The sequence below is a fragment of the Martes martes genome (assembly GCF_963455335.1).
Source record: "Martes martes genome assembly, chromosome: 4".
NCBI classification, from domain to species: Eukaryota; Metazoa; Chordata; class Mammalia; order Carnivora; family Mustelidae; genus Martes; species Martes martes.
Window position 1 is genome coordinate 44,667,848 of NC_137891.1, and position 23,415 is coordinate 44,691,262.

General features: G+C 37.2%; 1 protein-coding gene across 1 annotated transcript in view; it reads right to left on the reverse strand.

The window, feature by feature from the left end:
* NECAB1 (N-terminal EF-hand calcium binding protein 1) overlaps positions 1 to 23,415 on the reverse strand; it is a 187,207-nt gene that overhangs the window by 50,799 nt on the left and 112,993 nt on the right. Inside the window, exon 6 of the mRNA XM_080802579.1 lies at positions 619 to 755. Within this exon, the coding sequence (XP_080658705.1) occupies positions 619 to 755 (137 nt within the window). The remainder of the gene's footprint in view (positions 1 to 618; positions 756 to 23,415) is intronic.

A 23,415-nucleotide genomic window follows, 5' to 3' on the forward strand; every position in this document is an offset into this window, starting at 1 on the left:
CATTAGTTATCCTCTCAATGATATTAATTGGTGGTCTTGAATTTTGAAATCTTTCCCTACCATTCACTTTTCACTTCCTTAAATAAATAGGCTGATTCTATGCCCAAGTCTCCAGGTACATCCCGGTTCACTTAGCCTCTAAGTCTCTACCATTTCCACACTTTCACATAATACTCATTTGCAAGATGAGCCCAAATATCGCTAGGAAATCCCATGAATTTGTCTTTCTCCTATCTGCAATCTTTTACTCTTCCTACATCCTTGGCACCTTATTTCCCCTTCTGTATGATGTGTATCACTTCGCATCTTACATTATGGTTTTACTCTTCATGCCTTAGTAGACTGTAGCCTGCTGAAGAGTCAGGACTATGTAAAATGCATCTGTATTTTAAAGTCTTCTCCATACTAAATTTGCAATTTAAATTTGAATAAATGATGGACAGTAAAAATAGAGTGGCTGCTTTTAGAGGCAAATACAAGGCGAGCACCCAAAGGAGGCTCCTGTTATTCTCTTTAAATTTATTAATTCTCATTTTTAGTTTTCACTAGCTTAATTGTGATGCCCCTCAACTGTTCTTCCATCATCGCTAAAGAGATAAATGAAAATATTGAACTTGCCTTTCTTGACGGGTTTGCTCCTCAGTAGTTTCCATGGCACATTCCAGAGAATTCTGGAGCGACTGCAGCTGATTCAAGGTCTCCTTCAATAAAAATCGAGTTACAAATTGTTCCAAATTAGAGGCCTCTTGGTAGTCCTAAGGATGACAGAGCAAAGGCAATTAGAAGTACGGTAAGGAAGAATATCCAGGAATGGTTTTCCCCCACAAACCCCTCAATTTCAGATTAATCTTTGAGGAGAAACCAGGAAGAGAGAAGACATGTTGACCGTGGAGGTGGGGGCAGTGCTCTACCCACCCACCAGGAGTTGACTATCAGAGCTGCAGAGGTAATAGGAATATCTAGCTCATCTCCCAGTGCACCTGCCTCAATGTTAGGAAAAAGGAAAAAACCCACTAGAATTATGGAACAGGCATTGGTAGAAAAGGAAAAGAATATTATCTGGTGAAGAAGGTTGGTAAGTGATTAACTCAGAGTTTGTTCTGTGCTTCATTTAAGTAATGACGATGCCATTGTTTATTTTTTCTGTTATCAACTAAATGTAGTCACGTTTCAGCAATTGGCTTAGTTCCTTCTTGACGTATTTATTATGCCCGCTCTGTATTATACTGAAGCCAAAGGAAATTATGTGTAGTTATCCCCCAATTCAGAAAACGTTAAGCACGGAATATTTAAACAGTTTACTAAATCTGCTTCTGTCCCTCCCTCAGGAACTTACCTGAGCCTCATTTGCATCAGACTCAGCCACAAAAGCACCAGGCCTTCAAACAGCCCCAAGTCTACCAGGAATCATCACAAACACCATAGCTATACTTGCCCGAGTTTAGTCTCAGGAGACAGGTGGGCTGTGTATGGTGCTATGCTGTTCTTGTCTTCTACAGTCTCAGAGAGAACCAAGAAAGAAAAGAAAAGCAGGCTGGCATGGAAGAGGTATCAGAGCACTCGTTCAGGTCATAAGACCAGCCAGCCAAACCTGATTTTCCAGGGTATTGGGTGGGGATGATAAATACGAGTTCAGCTAAGAAACACATTGATCTAGCTCTGTCCCTAAATGATTTTTTTTCATGGATGAAAATATAAAACCAAAGGAATAACAGTGACAAGATAATGCTGGAGGTTATGATGTGCTGGGGAATCTCAGGTCACGGTTGTAAACCCAGAAAATGAAGACGTTATTATTTAGTCTTCCTGGGTCCTAGTTTTCTCATTAACAAATCAGATGATAACTCAGGCATATAGTCCAACTCAAAAATATATTGTGTTTCTATCAACCCTAAATTAGGACATAATGGATCGTGGCCTACTGACAGAAATCACTTTGGTATTTTTCTTCTGGTGCCCCAATCACTTAATGCCATAGAAATCCTCCTTTTGTTTCTACTTTGAAATCATGAAATGCTTCGATCATCAGTTTAAGTCCATTCTCAGATGAACACAGGGAATTCTCTTATCATATCTAATGATCTGATTTAAACTTAAAATTTTAATGCCTTGAAACTCCACCTAAGAAACTAACCACAAGCCGAAACGTTAGATGCTTAAAATAACCTAAGGGTTTCTGTAAGTTAAGTCAAGGCAAACATAACCAAATATTTAATTTCATCAAATAGCTTGCTACTTAATAGCAATAAAAACTTCAAAAAATTATTCCTCAGTGTGTTTTTAAATTGAGGAAAGCTTTTTTTTTTTTTTTAAGATTTTATTTATTTATTTGACAGAGAGAGATCACAAGTAGGCAGACAGGCAGGCAGAGGGGGGGGAGGGGGGAGCAGACTCCCTGCCGAGCAGAGAGCCTGATGCGAGGCTCGATCCCAGGACCCCTGGATCATGACCTGAGCCGAAGGCAGAGGCTTTAACCCACTGAGCCACACAGGCGCCTGAGGAAAGCTTTCTTTTGAAAAGAAAATGTGTGACAGAAAAAATGGTGTGCTTGATTTTTCCCCAGCCACTCGCATTTTGTGAAAGCATATTTTTAAAATAAAATTTATTAAAAAAATAAAAATATAAAATATGTTAAAATGTCAAGACAACATATTAGTGTAGTCAGAGATGATGCTAATTACATTTACATCTCGGTATACCCTGTGACTACAAGAATGATGAAGTTTTACACCTATTTGTAGAGGGCCTGGGAAGTAAAGAAAGCATATATTCACCGAACATTCTCACATTAGCCTCATGTTTTCTCAGTTAAATGTTAAGTATTTGTCATGTCAGAACTAAAGAACTAATTGCTTATCATCGCAATTAGATTTTAGCTTCCTAGACTCAAAGGTCATGCCTTATATTTCTGTGTGTCTCATGGTGCCCATACCAGATGTGCACTCAATACTTGATTATAGAGAAACTCCTAAGTAAAAATGTAACTGGCTTGACTATTGTGGTCTTACATATCAAGATTTCGGTGATGCCAAAGTTCGATATTTAAGGACAATTAAAATCCAACAATCGACGACTCCGTGGCAGCAAATTGTTCTTCCACCAAAACTTCTCTCTCATTCTGATAGGACTTTGCTATGCTCACTAGTGATTCTTCAGATAATATTAAGAGATGGCACAACCAGCTAGTACGTTGGACAGAATCACTGATGCTTGGACACTGAGAGGGGTGGTGGGCGGGATTAAGGTTTTGGGGCATTCGGTTTTTGGAGTCAGTATGAAGATGGGCTGTTATGTGTTACTTCTTGATCCTAAGGAGAAAAAAAGAGCTTGTTTTCTAACGTTCCTGTTCATCCTTCCAGACTCCGCTCACGGCACTGTCTCTGTAGTGCCTCTCCTTTTCTTGAGCCAGCATTTGGCTTCACAGGATTAAGCACATACGTCTTTTCCCTTCTCGGTGCTTCCAGCCAGTGGGCAGAATTTATTATTGTATATTGTAATGTGCTGTCTACTTGCCCATCTCCCTCACCCTAGGCTGACTCTTTTAAGATAGTAAATATATCGTGTAATCATCTCTGCCTCCAGAAAGCCCAGAACAAAGCCTGGCTCCATAAACGGAGTAGCTGCCCCATAAATGCTTAAAGGGTATGTGAGCTGCAGGTGTGAGGAGAGGAAATTCAGGCACCAGAGGGCGCGTCTGAGCTCCAGAAACTGCTCTTGCCTTCCCCCAGACACCAGCTGCCTCCCTCTGCCAGAGCCCTTGCTGATGGCAGACACTGTTGTCCAGCTTGCCTGGTCATGTGGGCTCTGAAATAAATGGAAATAAAGCTTTGTTCTTAACAGACTGTTTGTCCTCATTTCATTTTCTGGACCATTTGTTAGTCTTCTTCCCTTCCCTTAATCTGAATCCCAAGGTTTAGGACTGCAGACCCAGGTGGCATGAATCCAATCTTCCTTCCCTCCTTCTCTTCTCTCAGATGTGCAGCAGATGTTCCTTTGGAAGGCAGTGGCAAAAGAAGCAGATGGAAAATTAAATAGATAACAAGCTGGAAAATGTCAAAGCATGGCCCTTTCTATTCTCAACGAATGTGTTGGTTCTGCAGGTACAAAAAGGGATCTTTGCATGCTGAACTCCCCAAAGGCTTAAAACACATGTTCCTGCAAGCAAAATCTAGAATTTGAGAGACTGGCAGAAAGAACATCCACTGGTCTACTAAAGCAGTAAAAAACAAAACAAAACAAAACAACACAGTACCTGATATCCAGATTCTGCCACTTTTTTCAGAAACAGTTTAATCCTTTAATGTCCATTAAAAAGGATATGGGCAAATGAAGACTAATAATATATTCCTCAGATCTCAATAACGTTCATTCATATCATTGATAATTGTCAGTTAAATTAATCTTTACGTGGAAATTGTTGACTAGCATTAATATTTCTGTTTGCACCTTTGGAAAGCCCGAGTGTGAACATTTCGAGCTGCCTCTTTCTTTTGTATGGAGCTGGAACAGGGTGAGGATTCATTCGAGTAAAAACCCCAGCATTAGAAGCACAGCCCTTTGAAAGTCAGGTTTCTTAGGACCCTGCCTGTGCATCTTAATTGTCAGATCATTTCTCAGAAAGCAAGCTCCTGCCCATCTGTGTAATGGAAGAGTGGCGATCCCAGCTATTAAACCACTATGAATCATCTGAGTTAATTAGGAAAATCAGAGCATCAGTCTTCCCTGTTTGTATTTGCCCTACTTGAAAATTAATCAAGTCTGTGACATCCAGTCTCAGCGTCTTCTTGTTTATGAGCTCAGATGCAATCACATTTAGCAGGGGGTACTGCTTCTGACCGCCGTTTGATCTAAGCCCCTGCAGCTTTCCCTGTTCCTCTGTGAGACAGCTGTGCGGGCTTTTAGAACAGGAGAAAATTCACTTTTACAAAGATAAGGTTATTTTTTTTCCTACTCTTCCCCAAACTGTTACTTTTTAAAAATAATAACTGCCTTTCACTGCTTTATCCATGTCCTATTTCTAGTAAACATTCTTAGACTTTCATTTTAAATGACCTTTCTTTTAAGCTGGGAGAATACTATATCAAATGAAAGCCTTAAAAAAAAAAAAAAGAACTGGTCCTTAATTCACTCTTAAGAATGGACTGAGGTTAATTACAGAGAAATAGTTAGAAATTTTAGATAGCAGTTCAAGAAATTAAGATATTTTCACGCTGCAGATTCCCAAGGATTACAGGAATTACAGATTTTCAGGTCAGTGAAAGAGGAAATAAGGCTCTAGTTCTGGAATAAAATGTTATTAAATTACCAGTAAATTGAAATAATTTTTTTTAAAGATTTTATGTATTCATTTGCAAGAGAGACAGCAAGAGGGGGAACACAAACAGGGGAAGGGAGAGAGGGAAAGGGAGAAGCAGGCTTCCCCTGAGCAGGAAGCCCAATGCGAGGCTCGATCCTAGGACCCTGGGATCATGACCTGAGTCGAAAGCAGATGCTTAACAACTGACCCACCCAGGTGCCCCCCTTTTTTTCACGTTAAGATTTTAAATTGAAATAATTTCTAAACCCCATGTTGAGATATTCTGTAGTTTGAAATAAAAAAATATTTTAGAGAGGGGTTCTATCATTTGAGAACTTTACATTGACAAACTCCACTGTAGGGAGCTCATCCTGCATTTATCAAAGACTGATTTCATGTAGGTTTTTTTCCCCCTCTGGCTCCACTTACTGCTCTGTTTCATACCAGGAGACTCTAACAAGAACATATGGCCCCTTGAATGTCTTTGCCTAATGAATACTCCCATTCTGTTCAGAACTAATTTTCAAACAAGTGGAAAATTGGCAAAAAACCCCAAACAAACAAAAATCCTGGCTTTGAATGTGGAAATACAAACAGAGCAAGCCCAAATTTGAGGGTTAATCGCTAACGGACGAAGACCTGGGTTCCATTGATCACATCTAATAACACAGTGTGGTGATTAAGAATCTGGGCTTGAAGACAGTGACTCAAGTTACACATACATTCTAATCAGTGTTTATGCTACTCAACAGCAATGGGAGCTTGGAGAACTTTTCAACCTAAGTCCTTGTTTCCCTAACTATAGATAAGAACAGTGGAAATCTCATAAGCTTGTGAGGATTGAATGAAATACAGCCTGTAAAGCACATGGTATGATGTCTACCTTATAGTTTCCGATAAATATTCATCATTGCTATCAGCCCACTGGAGGAAGGATATTACAAAATGTAACGAACAGATAATTGGCTGAAAATTCACAAGGCTTGAATGTTGTGGTAACAGTTCACTTCAGAATTTTGCTAGTATAAATATATGCTGGTGTTCAGTGTGTAGCAGGCTCTTCACAAATATTAAATTTTGGAGTTCCATCTATATATATTTCATTTTTTTAAAAGATTTATGTATGTATGTATGTATGTATGTATTTGAGAGCGAGCGAGTGTGCGTGGGCAGAGGTAGAGGAAGAGAGAAACCCAAACAGACTCTTTGCTAAGCAGGAAGCTCCATGAGGGGCTCAATCTCACCACCTTGAGGATGAGACCTGAGCCAAAACCAAAGTTGGGCACTTAACCAACTGTGCCAGCCAGATGCCCCTTTATATATTTTGTATTGCACATTTCCTACCTTGCTTCTTCAGAAAGATATAACTTTTACACACATATTTCTTACTATATTAAAGCTGTGACCCATGGGATTCAGTCCTTGAGAAGGTCAGTTAAAAATGTGTTCAACTGCAAAACTAATTAAAAAGTGTTTCTATTCTTGTTTCTCAGCAAGGGTAGTACAGGAGACCCAATTTATACATCTCAGCAACTTCTTACGTTCCCCTTTATTGCCCCTGCATCCTATAAGCCATAACCTATTCCATGGTATTTCATTTTCCAGAACCTTCTCAAAATTCCTTCTCAGTCTTTAATTTTGTTTTATTTCCTTTGCTCTTTTGTCTCCCAGGTCTTCATATATATATTGGCTAAGATTTCTTCCTTCTCCTCAAGCCACTGTAAATTCTGGTTCTATTCATCTAGACCCATTCCCTTATTCTGCATCACGGAAGTGTAGAAACTAGAAAAAAATAGTAACAGGAGGATTTGGGGAAGATGGCCATGTGGGGGGCATAACTTTTGAAACTCCTGGAATCCTCTCATAGACAGACAAAACAGATAAAAACAGCAAAAAAAAAAACCCACAGACAACAAACGCAACAAAACTAGATTTCAAGGTAACATCATGAAACTCAAATTACAAGTAGATAAGAACTAAATCACTGACAGCCACAAGATCTGCACTGGATGGCATCACCGGATGTATGGGAAGAAACAAAGGGAAGTAATGGGATATATGACAGACCTGAAGACAAGAGAATTCAAAAACAGCCAACAAATATTCACTAGAAAGCACAACTGGCTAACTGGAAAACATCAGCTAAACCCGGAAAGATATTTATCCAAAACTGGATGAATATAAACAGCCTAGTAAAGCCTACAGGGACAGAAACCATGGAGGCCCTGTGAACTCCATTTTTTAAAAAGATTTTTAAAATTAATTAATTAATTTATAGCACAAGCAGGGGGAGGGCAGAGGGAGAGAAACAAAGAGAATCCCAAGCGGCCTCTGCACTGAACCCAATGTGGGGCTTGATTTTATGACCCTGAGATTATGACCTCAGGTGAAATCAAGAGTCTACGGCTCAGCCAACTCAACAAACCAGGGACACCAACCCTGTGAACTCCTAAATTCAACTAGCTAATACTGTATGCTAGGAGGGCTCCACACTGAAGGGAAACTGCTGGGAGTCAAATCAAAGCTGAGCAGGACATGGTCACAGAGATAAAGAAAAGAAGATTCAGTTAAAAGTAGGGGATGGGCATAGAGCCAGGAACTCTCAGAGGGAAAGTCACTGTATTTTTTTAATACCACAAGACAACCACCTACAAGGGAGCTCTGTGAAGCTAGAAAAAATACTCTGAATACAGCCATCTTTGAAAAAGTCAGGGAAATTAGTATTTTTTTTTAAATTGGGCAACAGAAAACTATTAAGGTTGAATTCTATGTATTGTTATAAGAGAAAAGATATTGAAGGGCAGAACACCATTCCTGCAGACAATGAAAGCACACCAGAAAGACAAAGCTCACAAAACAGATCAAAAGTATAACCAAGTATTTTAAAACAAGCTAAAAGACATTGAGAAAAGAAACTGAAGATAGGAAAGAACAACATGAGTGAGAGATTAGCTCAGAAACAAGGTGACAAAATTCAGACAAGAGTTAGAGAAGGAAATTATTTCAGAAATGAAATCTAAATTAGAAGGAACACAAGAACACATACACATTACAGGTAACACCTCAACAAATGAAAATGAAAAAGTGGCAGTCCTCAAAAATCAAAAGGAAATAAAGAAAAGTAAAAAGACTGGAGAAGGCATAGCAAATATTGTAGACAAGGAATACTCAACACATTTATAAAGAGTTTTAAGGAGTTAGAGAAACCATCAAAAGAACAATACCAATACCAGAAGCCATTATTCCAGAATGCTTTTCTGAAATATAAAGATTGAAACTAGGTATGCAAAGTGTGAAAAATGAAATAAAATGAAGTCACTTGTATCATTTTAGAATGCAGTCAGGAGGGGCGCCTGGGTGGCTCAGTGGGTTAAGCCTCTGCTTCGGCTCAGGTCATGATCCCAGGGTCCTGGGATCGAGTCCCACATTGGGCTCTCTGCTCAGCAAGGAGCCTGCTTCCACCTCTCTCTCTCCTCGCCTCTCTGCCTGTCGAATAAATAAATAAAATCTTAAAAAGAAGAAGAAGAAGAAGAAGAAGAAGAAGAACGTGAATTGAACCATGAGAAGATAATCAGCAAAATCTAGACCATGAGCACCTCTCTAAATGACTGCTGAGTAACCCGTAAATTAAAAGACGTGTTAACACACATAAAAATGGGCACGACTAAACTATAGTTTTTAGAGATGAACATCTGTGTGATGAAACCACAATAAGATGCAAGGAAATGATTACTAGAGGAATCTGTTTAGTCATTACATCCAGGGGGAGAGAAGATAATTGGAACAAGGCACATGGAAGGGCAGGGAAGGCTGGTAGGTTTGTTTAGTTTCTTGATCTGGGTGGTGGTTTAAAAAGTGTTTTGCCTATAATCATTAAGTTCTACATGTGATTTGTGTGACTTTCCTCCTTTTCATTTTATTTTTATAGAAGTTAAGGTACGTGTAGGAGCTAGCCTGGTAGAGATACACTATCCTCATATTTTTGAGACACTGTGGGAGTAGACAGATAAGGGCTATAAAATACAGGAGTCTTTGGCAGGCAGTGGGACAAGAAAATCTGTAAACACTTCCAAATTAGTAATTTTTATCACCTCTCATATACTATCTTCTCAACTGCTAGCCTGTGTTTTTCTGGAGTGTAACATAGAACCAAATGTTAAATTCTTTTCAACATGAAGAGCACAGAGCTATATTTACACATAATTTGGGCTAAATTTATGTTTGTTGATGTTGATAATAAAATATCATCAAAATTTCTTCCCCTAAATATGCGGCTTTCCACCTTATTGCTCACACACTTTTCTCTGAACAACATTTTAAGCACCTACTACCTCAAGGGTAACACACACTTGTAATTTGACTCCTCCTAACCAGCGTATGCGTCAGATGGATAGTTCTATTTTAACCACAATCTTAAAATATGTTCAGTTAGTATGTCTAAGTTACTGAATTTGTCAGAGACAAACACATCTTCAAAACATCATTTATGATCTTTCAACTTTCAAAGCCATATCCTTGTCTTTGATCTAAACAAACCCTATGACATTGGAATAATCAAGTACTAAAATATTAGGAGCACTTCCAAACAGCATAACATATGGGAAAATAGTAGATACTTCATATATATGAGCATGGACACATTTTTGGATTTAATTTGCCTTTATGGCTCACTTATGAATAAAATACCAAAACATTCCAGTAAATTTTTGTTCAGGAAAAAAATATTCCTGAGAATAGTAACTTCTTCAGAATAACAAATAGGCAAGGATTTTTGCCAGTCAGTCTTAAAAAATAAAAATATTATATTTCATCAAATATGAAGTACCATTAATTATGAAATGTATTTTTTATATTTTATATACCACTAGGAAATAAAAATATCTGCAATTCAGTTTTACACACCATTAAGTACAAGATGCATCCCAATTTTACATTAAAATGTAAAAATGGATGCATCTTAGAAATTGATGAAATAAGGGGTTTTGCTACCTTTCAATATGGCAATGACTAACAACAAGAAATAGACAATCTCTTCGTACCTATAATTTCATACTTTGATGTCTTTCACATTAAAGAAAATTTTTTTAAAGATTTTATTCATTTGAGAGAGTGCATATATGCTCAGGGGAGGGGGTTAAGGGCAGAGGGAGAAGCAGACTCCCCTGTTGAGCAGGGACCGCAAGCTGGGGTTCAATCCCAGGACCCTGAGATCATGATCTGAGTTGAAGGCAGCTGCTTACCTGACTGAGCCACCCAAGCACCCCTTTCACCTTTTAAAGTCTGGAATGTAATACTGAGAGACAATACTGAACATTTCTATGTGTTCAAGAAAATGACAGGTCAATGTAAGAAGAAACTGGGTATGAGCTGAAATCATAGCTATAGCATGCCTTTCTTAAAATTGGGTCTATGCCAAGGTCTTATGGCTTGCTTTAGAAATATCTAGATAGGCTTACACAAAATCTTCATTTGCATCATGAAGAACAAGTTAAGCATTCATGGTGGAAGTGCTTCTATGGTACAAAGTAACTACAATAATGCAGCCTGCTGTCACACATAAAACATCCAGGGTGGATTACAAATAGTAAAGACCCCCTAATTTCTACGTGATTAACAACATACAGCACACGGGAAACTATACAGGGAACACACATAACAGTGGATTATAAAAATCTACCTACATTCTCCTTTGTAAAAAGGTCTTCTAGATGATTACACAGATTATTTACAATCAGTTCTGAATATCTTATTTTAAAACTGGTAAATTGGAAGGTAATATTTACATTAGAAATCTCCCGGAAGCTCCACTTTCGGCAACAGAATTTGTTAAACTTCCTAAAAAACACTTCTTTTACAAAAATATTAAAGTATGACAAGTATTTTAAATGCATAGCAGAGCTTCTAAGAAAGAACACAAAACAAAACAAAACCCCAGCAATGCCCAAAATGAATAGGAAACAGACACACGGATTATAATGCTGTAATCTAGCACCGAAATCCTTGTTATCCTGTAAGCTTTTTTATTGAGCCAGAAGCTTCAAGTTTCAGATTATAATTTTGGAGGGAGATGAGATGAGCCAAAATGAAGAGATGGAATGGAACACACAAAGGAACATTATCCATAAACAAAGAAAGATGACAAATTGTCTCAGGCTTAGCTATGGGTGCAAAAATTATTGAACGCTTATAACCAAAGCTTGGTCCAATCACAGCTGGACATTCAATTCCTTTAGCTGCATGATGCAGGGGATCCCTAAACTGAGAGACTAACTTAAAATAGTTCTCTATTAGTAATATCCTGGGGCACCTGTCATAAACAAAAAAATATATTCTTTAGGAAATATATCATCAAACCACATTTCTCAGAATACCCAGTGTTCACAGCTAAAAAAATTCCATCTAACATGTATCCATATTGCACAAAGAATAAAAGAATCATAAAAAAGAGTTCATAGAAACATGCTTCAGTGCTCAAAGAAATTAAAAAAAAAAAAGTAACTGAAACATGAGAAAGGAAATAGAGACTATAACAGAAGGCCAGGCAGGTTTCAAAAGAAGCAGTATGAACTTGGGGGGGCGGGGGAGGACTGAAATGCTCAAAAGACAGATTAAATATCAGATTAGATAGAAATAAGGAGAGAATTAGGGAACTAGAATATAAATCTGAAGTAATTATCCAAATAGAAGCACAAAGATGGACGATATGTGATAGAAGAGATAGAGAAAATGAGAAGGCCTAACCTTCTAGAGAGTTCTCAAAGGTGAAGAAAGAGGCCACAGCTGACAATTGTGCAGCATTGAACAAAGCTATGGATCTCAGATTCAGGAAACACAGCAGATGCAAGTAGCATTAAAAAAAAGAAATTAGCACTTAGATGCAATATAATAAAACTTCTTAAATAACAGAGTACTAATATTTTTTTTCTCTTCCCTCTTGAGAAACCTGAAGCTGAAACAACATGAATGAACCCTTGTTCCAACTCCCTCTGGACATGTGGCTGTTCCCCTGGCAGACATGCTCTTCCACCCACCATCAGGCAGAGAAGTGGTAGTCACAGACTCTCTGATCTTTCGAGTTCACCACAAATACGTGGTGAATCTTTCCCAAAGTCCCTTAAACTCCAAAGTGCAAGTGATCAATATTCTGCATGGGTCCTTTGAAGTCCTCCACTAGCTTGGACAAATCATCTGAGACTGTACTTTAGAACTTTCAGCAAATAAAGAGGTTTCAGTGATTTTTCACAGGCTCTATTGGACTTTCCTCTGCTCCCTTTTGAAGTTACTGGTCCTATATTTTTGCCCTTTTTTTTCTATTATGTGATCCGGTTTTTCCTTCTTGATTTATAGAACTCTTTTAAATGTTCTTAATACAAGTATTTGACAGCTGAGTTTGGCAAGTACATTTTCCTGTTTTTCATTTTCTTTTCAAATTCTAGGTCCTATCTTTTGAATTAAAGATGCTCCTGATTTTAATAAAGTTAAAGTGCTCAGTTATACCATGTCAGAGATACATTATTGTGTTCTGTATCTTGTTTATGGAATCCTTCTTGAGGCCAAAGTTAAATTTTCTAATATAAAAAAACTTTTCACTCTTTACTCTCCTTCCATACATTTTTGCCAGATCTATCACAAGTTAGGTTTCTATAGATCTCCTAACTATGGATTCATAAATCTGATTTAAAAAAATTTTTTTTCTTGCTAAACTCTCTTATTCATCTTCTAGAACTCTGATTCTATGTTGCGGCTTCTCACTCCATTCCTTGTCTCTTAATCTTTTATATTTTCTAGATCTTTGTTTTTCTGAGCCACATTCTGTGTGACATATTCAGTTTTGTCTTCAAGTTCTCTTGTTCTCTTTCCTGCTATATCTAATCTGTTAAACGGTATCCTGATGCATTAACTTCAGTTATTATATATTTTTGACTCACACCTATTTTTTGTTCTTTCTCAAATTTTCTTGGTCTTTTTTCATATACTCCTGCTCAATTTCTCCAGTTTTTAACCACAATATGTATTTATATGATATGTTAACATTTTTATCCCCTACATGATATTTTCAGTGTATAAGGTTTTGAACTGTGTGTTGAGATTTTTAAATAATATCAGCACATATTATTTGCAAGATTAATCTTTGAAACCTGTTGGACAAGATTAAAAGGATTCAAAGAGGATTTGATTTTACTTTGGTCTTGTTCCTGAGGGCACCTTATAATAATTTTAAATTAAATCCTTGGTTTGAGGCTATTCTCACTAAACAGGAAGTTTAAATTTGGCTTGAAAATTCATAAGGAAGGGCTGAGTTATAGTTATAATTCTCAGTTACCCTTTGTTTATTTGGTGCTCAGTATCATTAGGGGTAATTTTCCTTGTCGTGAAGAGTGAAACCCTTTGGGTTCCAAGTTTATACAGTTGATTGATTTCTTGTTGGAATCCTTACCATGGAGATAGGACTCTCCTTGGGAGAGCATAGCGAGGCTTTTTCCCTTACCCATGGTGTTCTGAGAGTCTTAAAAACTAAAATTTAAGGTCACTGAATTAAAGCCAGCTTCCCTGTACTGATTATTGCTTTGAGATCCCTCTTTCATTTAGATATTGGCCTATGAGAACTCTTTACTTTCTTTCCAGGTACTTGATACATTAAGGAATTTAAAAATATATATATATATATGTCCATCCTTTTTGTTATGTTTAAATAGGAGGATTATTCAAGGAATCTATTACCCCAACCCTACCACAACATATATAGCTTATTATTTTCTATGAATTACTTTATATAAATCTCAAAAACTTGTCAAAAGAGATTAAGGTCTTAACATGACCTAGTAGGTAAGTTTTGACTGTTTTGTTCATGAGTGAGTAATAATTGATTCATGGGGAAAAAATTAACAAAGACTGAATGTATTTTTTAAAGATCTATCTATATAAGAGACAGAGACAGAGAGAGGGGGAGAGAGAGAGCATGAGCAGGGGGAAGGGCAGAGGGAGGGGGAGAAGCAGACTCCCCCACTCACTAGCCTAATGTGGGATTCAATGTCAGGACCCTGGAATCATGACCTGAGTCAAAGTCAGATGCTTAACTGACTGAGTCAACCAGATGTCCCCAAACCAACTCTACTTTAAAAATCTTCTGAATTTTATCATAAAAACCTACACTTCTAGATCAAAGAGGCTGAAAAGTGAGGCCATGTTTTCTGTAGATACAGCTATATCAAAATTTTAAATTAAAAAATGAATAACTTACTTCTAAAGTAACAATTTGTTCACTATAAATAAAAAAATACAGATAAGCAATACAACAGGTTAAAATGACTATTCTAGGACTTCTGGGGAAGATGGCAGAGTAGGAGGACCCCAAACTCACCTCATCCCACAGACACAGCAAAGTAACACTCACATCAGAACAAATAATCCAAAAAACAACCTGAAGACTGGCAGAACAAACTCTGCATCTAAATGAAGAGGAGGGTACACTGAAGAGGGTAGGGAGGGCAGAGACAGTGGGAAGCAAAACCCTGTGGGTCTGGCCACTCCAGGGAGGAGGAAGGGAACAATGGGTATGCAGAGGGATAAGAAAGCATGGGGAAGATAGATTCCTTCAGAATTTGGCTTGGAAAATCAGTGGGGACTAATTTTGAATTCTTACAACAAGCAGGACTTAAAGCCTAGAATGTTTTAAAAGTCAGTAGGCTCAGTTCTTGGAGAGCCCAGAGGGTCATAGGAAGCTGAGCCCCCATCCTTAAAGAGATACCGCAACAAACAGCCCTACTGAAATACAGCACAGAAGCAGCAGTCTGAAAAATGGCTGGGGTACACAGGAGGGAGGTTAGTTACTAATCTCAGAGTTTGCTAAGGGTCTTCTCTAGGAACAAAAAAGATGGCAAGCACCATTTCCTTCCCAGACCCCTGGCATGGTCCTGGCATTCATTACCCAACTTGTTTACACCATGCTCTACCCCTTACCAACTAGGCCTGCCTCAGTCTTCACACCGTCCCCTCCCCTAGAAGACAGGCACAAACCTTGCCAACACCGTCTCCTTACCTCCCACAGAGGATGCAACACCTTGTTAAAACACTTCCTGTCTGCACTTTGTGGTGTGACTCAGCTGGTCAGGTCTCCCCAGTAGCTGCATGTCCCCAGTGGTAAAGGACCAGCACATGCAGCCTGCAGTATCCACACATACTAACACACATATCACAGAGCACCTTGGCTATATGGGTCTCCATAATGATCGGGCCTACACTGTAAAGAGGACCAGTGTTGGGGCACCTGGGTGGCTCAGTCAGTTAAGCATCTACCTTTGGCCTGGGTCATGATCCCAGAGTCCTGGGATCGAGCCCCACTTTGGGCTCCCTGATCAGCAGAGAGTCTGCTTCTCCCTCTTCCTCTGCCCTTTCCCCTGCTTATGCTCTCTCTCTCTCTCAAATAAATTAAAAAATAAATAAATAAATAAAGACCAGTACTACCTTGTTAAAAGTGCCTGCTCTGCCCACTACTTTCAAGAGCAAAAGACATAGCCAACTTTCCTAACAAACAGAAACAAGATATAGATATTTGGGCAAAACGCAGACATAGAGACATATGTTCCAAATCAAAGAAAAGAGAAAATCACAGCAAGAGACTAAGCAAAATGGAGATAAGATATACGCCTGATTGAGAATTTAAAGTAATGGTCATAAAGATACTCACTGGACTTCAGAGTGGAGGACAACAATGAGACCCTCAACATAGAGATAAAAAAGAATGAATTTGAGATGAAGAACATACTAACTGAAACTAAAACTACACTTGATGGAATAAATAGCAGGCTAGAGGAAGCAGAGGAATGAATTAATGACCTAGAAAACAGAGTAATGAAAAGTAATCAAGCTGAGTAAGTGAGAGGAAAAAAGAATTATGCAAAATGAGAATAGACTTAGGGAAATCAGTGACTCCATCAAGCATAATGACATTCATATAATAGGGATCCCAGAAGAGGAAGAAAGAGAAAAGGGGATAGAAAATTCATTTTAAGAAATAATACCTGCAAACTTCCCTAATCTGTGGAAAGAAACAGATATCCAGATCCAAAAGGCATGGTGGTGCTCCAACAAAATCATTCCAAAATCACACAAAGACACATAGTATTTAAAATGGCAAAAAGTAGGGATAAAAAATTTAAAAGCAGCAAGAGAAAAGCAGACAGTTACTACAAGGGAACTCCCATAATGCTATCAATGGATATCAGCAGAAATATTGCAGCCCAGAATAAATTGGTATGATAACATTCAAAGTGCTGAAAATAAAGATCTACAGCCAAGAATACTCTATCCAGCAAGGCTATTGTTCAGAATAAAAGGAGATAAAGAGTTTCTCAGACAAAAGTGAAAGTAGTTCATGACCACTAAACCAGCCCTACAAGAAATATTAAAGGGGACTCTTTGAGTGAAAAGGAAAGACTGTAACTGAGAGTATGAAAAGCAGGAAACATGGAAGAAGTAAAAATAAGTATTTCTGCAAAATTCAGTCAAGAGATTAAAAAAATCTAAGAACGTAAAATATGACACCATCTACCTAAAACATAACAGGGAGAGGAGTAAAGTATGGGTTCAAACGTAAGCGATCATCAACTTCATATAGATTGCTATATACAGAAGATGTTATATACAAACCTAATGGTAACCACAAATGAAAAACCAGTAGGAGATATGCAAAGAATAAAGGGTAGAAGTAATCTAAGTATATCATTAGAGAAAGCCAGCAAATCATGAAAGAAAGCAAGAGAAGAAAAGAACAGAGAAAAACTACAAAAACAATTATAGAACAAGTAATGAAATGGCAATAAATATGTATTTATCAATAATTATTTTGGGGGTGCCTGATTGGCCCAGTGAGTTAAACATCCAACTCTTGATTTTGGCTCAGGTTATGATCTCAGGTTTGAGCCCTATGTGGGGCCTGGCATGGAGCATGGAGCCTTGCTTCAGATTCTCTTTCTCCTTCTCACTCTGCCCCTCCCCCCCTTCACACTCTCTCTCTTCCAAAAAAAAAAAAAAAAAAAAATGTTTAATGTAAATGAATTAAAGGCCCCAATCAAAAAACATGGAGTGACACAGGAAGGAAACGAAACAAAACAAAACAAAACAAGACCCAAATATATGATGCCTACAAGGGACTTATTTCAGACCTAAAGAAATAGATTGAAAGTGAGGAGATGGAGAAACACTTATTATGCAAATGGATGTGAAAAAAAAGAAAACACAAGGTAGAAATATTTATGTCAGATAAAATAGACTTTAAAACAAAGATGGTAACAAGAGACAAAGAAGGATACTATATAATGAACAGGAAATCCAATGAAGAGATATAACAATTGTAAATAGTTATGTAGGGGCTTCTGGGTGGCTAGATTAGTTAAGCACCTGCCTTCGGATCAGGTCATGATCCCAGGGTCCTGGAATGGAGCCCCATGTCAGGTACGCTGCTCAGCAGGGGAATCTGCTTCTCCTTTTCCCTCTAGCTGCTCATGTGCTCACTCACTCTTTCTCGCTCACTTTCGTCTCAAATAAGTAAATAAAATCTTCAAATAAAATTTGTGCAGCCAACATGGGAGCCACCAAATACATAAAACAGTTAATAATAAACACAAAGTAACTAACTGATAGTAACATAATAATAGTAGGGGACTTTAACACCCTACTTATGTCAATGGACAGATCATCCTAACAGAAAGTCAACAAGGAAACAGTGGTTCTAATGACACACTGAACGAGATAGACTTGAGAGATATATTCAGAACATTCTATCTTAAAACAGCAAAACACATATACTTTTCAAGTTCATATGAAAAATCCTCCAGAATAGATTGCATGATATATTCAGAGCACTAAATGAGAAAAACATGCCGCCAAGAATACTATATCCAGCTGGGTTATCATTGAAAATAAAAGGAGAGATAAAAAGCTTCCAGGACAAACAAAACCTAAAAGAATTTGTAAACACCAAATCAGCCCTACAGGAAATATTGAAAGGGGTCCTCTAAGCAAAGAGAAAGCCTGAAAGTAGTAGACCAGAAAGGAACAGAGACAATATACAGTAACAGTCACCTTACAGGCAATACAATGGTACTAATTTCATATCTTTCAATAGTTACCCTGAATGTAAATGGGTCAAATATCCCAATCAAAAGACACAGGGCCAATTAATCTATGACAAAGGGGAAAGAATATGCAACATGGAAAAGATAGTCTCTTCAACAAATGGTGCTGGGAAAACTGGATACCTACATGTAAGAGAATGAAACTGGATCACTTTCTTACACCGTACCAAAAAAAAAAAACCAAAAACTCAAAATGGATTAAGGACCTGAACGTGGGACATGCAACCACAAAAACTGCGGAAGAGAGCACAGGCGGTAACTTTTCTGACTTTGGTTACAACAGTATTTTTCTAGGTATGTCTCCTGAAGGAAGGGAAACAAAAGCAAAAATAAACTACTGGGACTACATCAAAATTAAAAGCTTTTGCACAGCAAAGGAAACAATCACAATACTTGCCCTCCAACATGTCAAGTTTCCATTATTGTGTTTACTCTTCACTTTCCTGTGTTTTTGAATAATGGGCATTATTAAGCTTTTTCACTGATACATGCATATTTCAGTTTCAATTTAATTTATATCCCTTTCCTATATATATCTCAATAGTGATATGCTTTGTACCAGAACAATCTAGGATGTTTCAAGAAATAGGCAACTGTGGCATGCTAGAAATAGAATGGGCCTTAAAATCAGAGACTACAGTTTCTTATTCTTAAGAGAATCAACAGGAAAGCCGTATCAGCAAGGTAGTATAGTAAGAAGTCCAGAACCATCCTTCCCCTTGCAAAGACAATGATTTGGCAAAACTTCACAGACAAATCCAAAAACTACTCAAAAGTCTCCTGCACCTTGGGCAAACATGAAACCAGGCTCACTGAAGCCAGAGTTTGGGATAACTTCTTGCCAGTGACTCCAGCCCCACGTGATCAGGATTAGCCGACAGCTTTTCTCATTGGAGGGAAGGGATTTTAGTTTGTGTGTCTAGCACCACAACTTTTCCAAGACAACTCCCCAGAGGACTGGCTTCTGTCTTGCCAGTCTTGGAGCTCTGACAGCCCTGGCACAGTCTAGCCACTCAGTGAAAACTGAAATGGTGGCTTGGGCTAGTAAATGCCATTGATCCTCCCCAATGCTCAGAATAGACAGAGCAGATGAAAATTCTAGCTCTCAGTCTCCACTTGTAGAGGGAAAGAGTTGTTCCATGCATCTAGCACTCCAGCTTCTCCAGGGCCGCTCAAAATAGTTATTCAAGTTGAAATGAAAGAATGGTACATAGCAACCATCTAACATTAGAAACTCATTAATAAAGGTAAATATAGAATACAGAATGCTATATTACTATAGTGGAGGTAAGTAAATCACTTTAAATTCTAGTATAAAAGTTAAAAGAGAAAGTATTAAAATATAACTCTAACTAAAAATACATGAAAAGATATATAGTATGAATGCACATAAATTGTGACAGTAACAACATGTGGGTGGGAGAGAAGTTAAAGTGTGGAGTTTTTGTGTGTGATTAAACTTATCTATTTAAAACAGACTGCTATAATTATAAGACATTTTATATAAGCCACAAAAATAATACCCATAAAAGTTACACAAAGAAAAAGAGAAAGAAAGCAAATCCTATCAATACCAAAAAAGTCAACAAAATATAAGACAGCAAGAGGAAAAGACAGAGAAAGGAACAAGGCTAACGGAAAACAGCAAAATGACAATCTTTTCCTATCAATGATTGCTTTAAACATAAATGGATTAAACTCTCCAATAAAAACACATAAAGTGCCTGAATGGATAAACAAAACAAACATACAAGATGCTCTCTACAAGAAACTCAGTTTTAAGGACACACATAGGCTGAAACTGAGAAGAATGAAAAATATATTACAGGCAAATGGTAACCAAAAGAGAACAGGAGGGGCTACACTTACAACACAAAATAAACTTTAAATAAAAAATTCTCAAGAAACAAAGGATATTATAGAATGATAAAATATGCAATCCACCAGAAAAAAATAACAGTTATAACTGTTTATGCATGCAATATCAGATCACCTAAATATATGATGCAAATACTGACAAAACTGAAAGGAGAAACAGACAAAAGTACAATAATAGGACATTTCAATAACCCACTTTCTAAATGGACAGAACTCTCACATGGAAGATCAATAAGGAACTAGAAGAAAAGAACCACACTATAGACCAAATGGACACAACAGACATATACAGAATATTCCATCCAACAATAGGAGATGCACAATATTTTAAACACAGAACACTCTCCAGCATAGATCATATGTTGAAACCCAAAGATAGTCTTAGTTTTAAAAAGACTGAAATGATATCAAGTACCTTTTTCAACCACGATGGTGGGAATGAGAAATCAGTAACAGGAGGAAAACTGGAAAACTCATCAATATGTGGAACTTAACACTCTCCTGAATAACCAACGGGTCCAAGCAGAACCGATAACAACAACAACAACAACAAAAAAACCCAAGACTAATGAAGATGGAAACACAACTTGCCACAACTTAATAGAAGGTAAAAAAGCAATACTAAGAGGAAAATTTGGTGCTATAAACACTTACACAGACGATAGTTCTCAAACAACTAAACTTTATGCCTCAAGGAGCTAGGAAAAGAAAAACAAGCTATGTTTAAATTTAACAGAAGGAAGAAAATAAAGATTAGAGCAGAAATAAATGACATAGAGGATAGTAAAATAGAAAAATTAACAAAACTCAGAATTGGCTTTTTGAAAAGAAACAAAATTGATACTTAATGAGAGAGAAAGAGAGAGAGAGAGAGAGAGAAAACACAAATATAAAATGAGAAAGAAGAGACACAATGGATACCAAAGAAATATAAAGGATCATAAGAGACTAGTATGAACAAGTATACGTCAACAAATTGGACAACCTAGAAAAAAATGGATAGATTTCTAGAAACATGCAACATACCGTGAATAATCACAACAAATTGATACTTTGAACAGGTCTATAACTAGGAGGGAGATTGAATTAGTAATCAAATGTCTCCCAACAAAGACAGACACAGATCCAGACGGCTTCATGGTGAATTCTACCGAACATTTAAAGAAGCATTAACACCAATACTTCTTAAAGTCTTCCAGAAAATTGAAGACTAATGAACACTCCTAATTCAACATACACCATGACAGAGTGGGATTTATTCCTGGCATGCAAGGATGGTTCAACAGGAAAATCAATTAATATGTCACATTACAGAATAAAGGATAAAAATCAAATGATAATCTTAATAGATGCAGAAAGAATTTGAATAAATTCAATACTCTTTCATGATAAAAACTCTCAACAAATAAGGAATACAAGAAAAGTATTTCATAACATAATAAAGACCATACATGAAAAGCCCACAGCTGACAGCATACTTACTGGTGAGAAACTAAAAACTTTCCCAAGATTAGGAACAAGGCAAGAATGCCCGCTCTTGCCATTTCTATTCAACAGAGTACTGGAAGTCCTAGCCAGAACAGTTAAGCGAGAAAAAGAAAACAGACATACAAATCAGAAAGAAAGAAGAAATACTGCCTCTGTTTAAAGACAAAGACAATATGATCTTATATACTGAAAGCCCTAACTTCCATAAAAAAGAAACTGTTAAAACAAATATACACATTCCATAAAATTGTAGGATACAAAACAAAGTACAAAAATCAGTTGCATTTCTATACACTAACAAACTATGTGGAAAGGAAATTAAGAAAAGCTCATTTAAAATGCCATTAGAGAGAATAAAATGCTTAGGAATAAATTTAACCAAGCAGCTAAGAACTATAATATACTGATTAAAGAAGCTAAAGCAGATACAAATAATTGGAAAGACATCCCCCGTTCATGGGTTAGAAGAATTAATATTAAAATGTCCATTCTGCCCAAATGATCTACAGATTTAATGTAATCTCTATCAAAAGCCCAGGGACATTTTTTCTACAGAAATGAACAATTCTATAATTCATATGGCACCACAAGAGACCCTGAGTAGCCAAATCAATGTTGAGTAAGTAAAACAAAGTGGAGGCATCAGAACTTATGGTTTCAAAATATACTTCAGAGTTACTGTAATCAAAACAGTATGATACCAGCGTAAGACAAACATTCATACCAGTGGAACAGAACAGAGAGCCCAGATATAAATCCATGCATATTTGATGAGCTGATTTTTGACAAGGGAGTCAAGAATATACAACAGGGAATGGATCATTCCTTCAACAGTGTTGGGAAAACTGGATACTCACTATCAAAAAAGTGAATTTGAACCTTGAACTTACACAGAAATCAACTCAAAATAGATCAAAAACTTAAATGTAAGACATGAAACTGTAAAAACTTCCAGAAGGAAACAGGATAAATATTCGTAACACTGCTCTTGCCAGTGATTTTTTAGATGTGACACCAAAAGCACAGGCAACAAAAGCAAAAATATAAAAGTGGGACAATATAAAAAAAAATTTCTGTGTTGCAAAGAAACAATCAATGGAATGGGAGAAAATATTTACACCTCACATACCTGATAAAGAGTTAATCTCTAAAGTACATAGGGATAATAGTAAAGACCTAATAACCCAATTAAAAAATGGGCTAAGGACTTTAATAGATACTTCTGCAAAGAAGAAATGTCAGTAACCAAAAAGTAAGTGAAAAAAAAATGCTCAATGTCACTAACTATCAGGGAATCACAAATTAAAACTATCAGGGAATCACAAATTAAAACTACGGTATCACCTCAGGATGGTTGTTATAAAAAAAAAAAGACAACAAGTGTTGGCAAAGAAGTGGAGAAATTGGAATCCTTGTATACTGTTGGTGGGAACGCAAACTGATGCATCATGGAAACGAGTATGGAGGTTCCCCCCAAATTAAACAGAACTACTATAGGAACCAATGCTCCCACTTTTGAGTACTTATTCAAAAGATTTGAAATCATGATGTTGAAGAGCTATCTGTACTCTCATGTTCATCACAGCACTATTCTTGATCTCCAAGATGTGGACACAA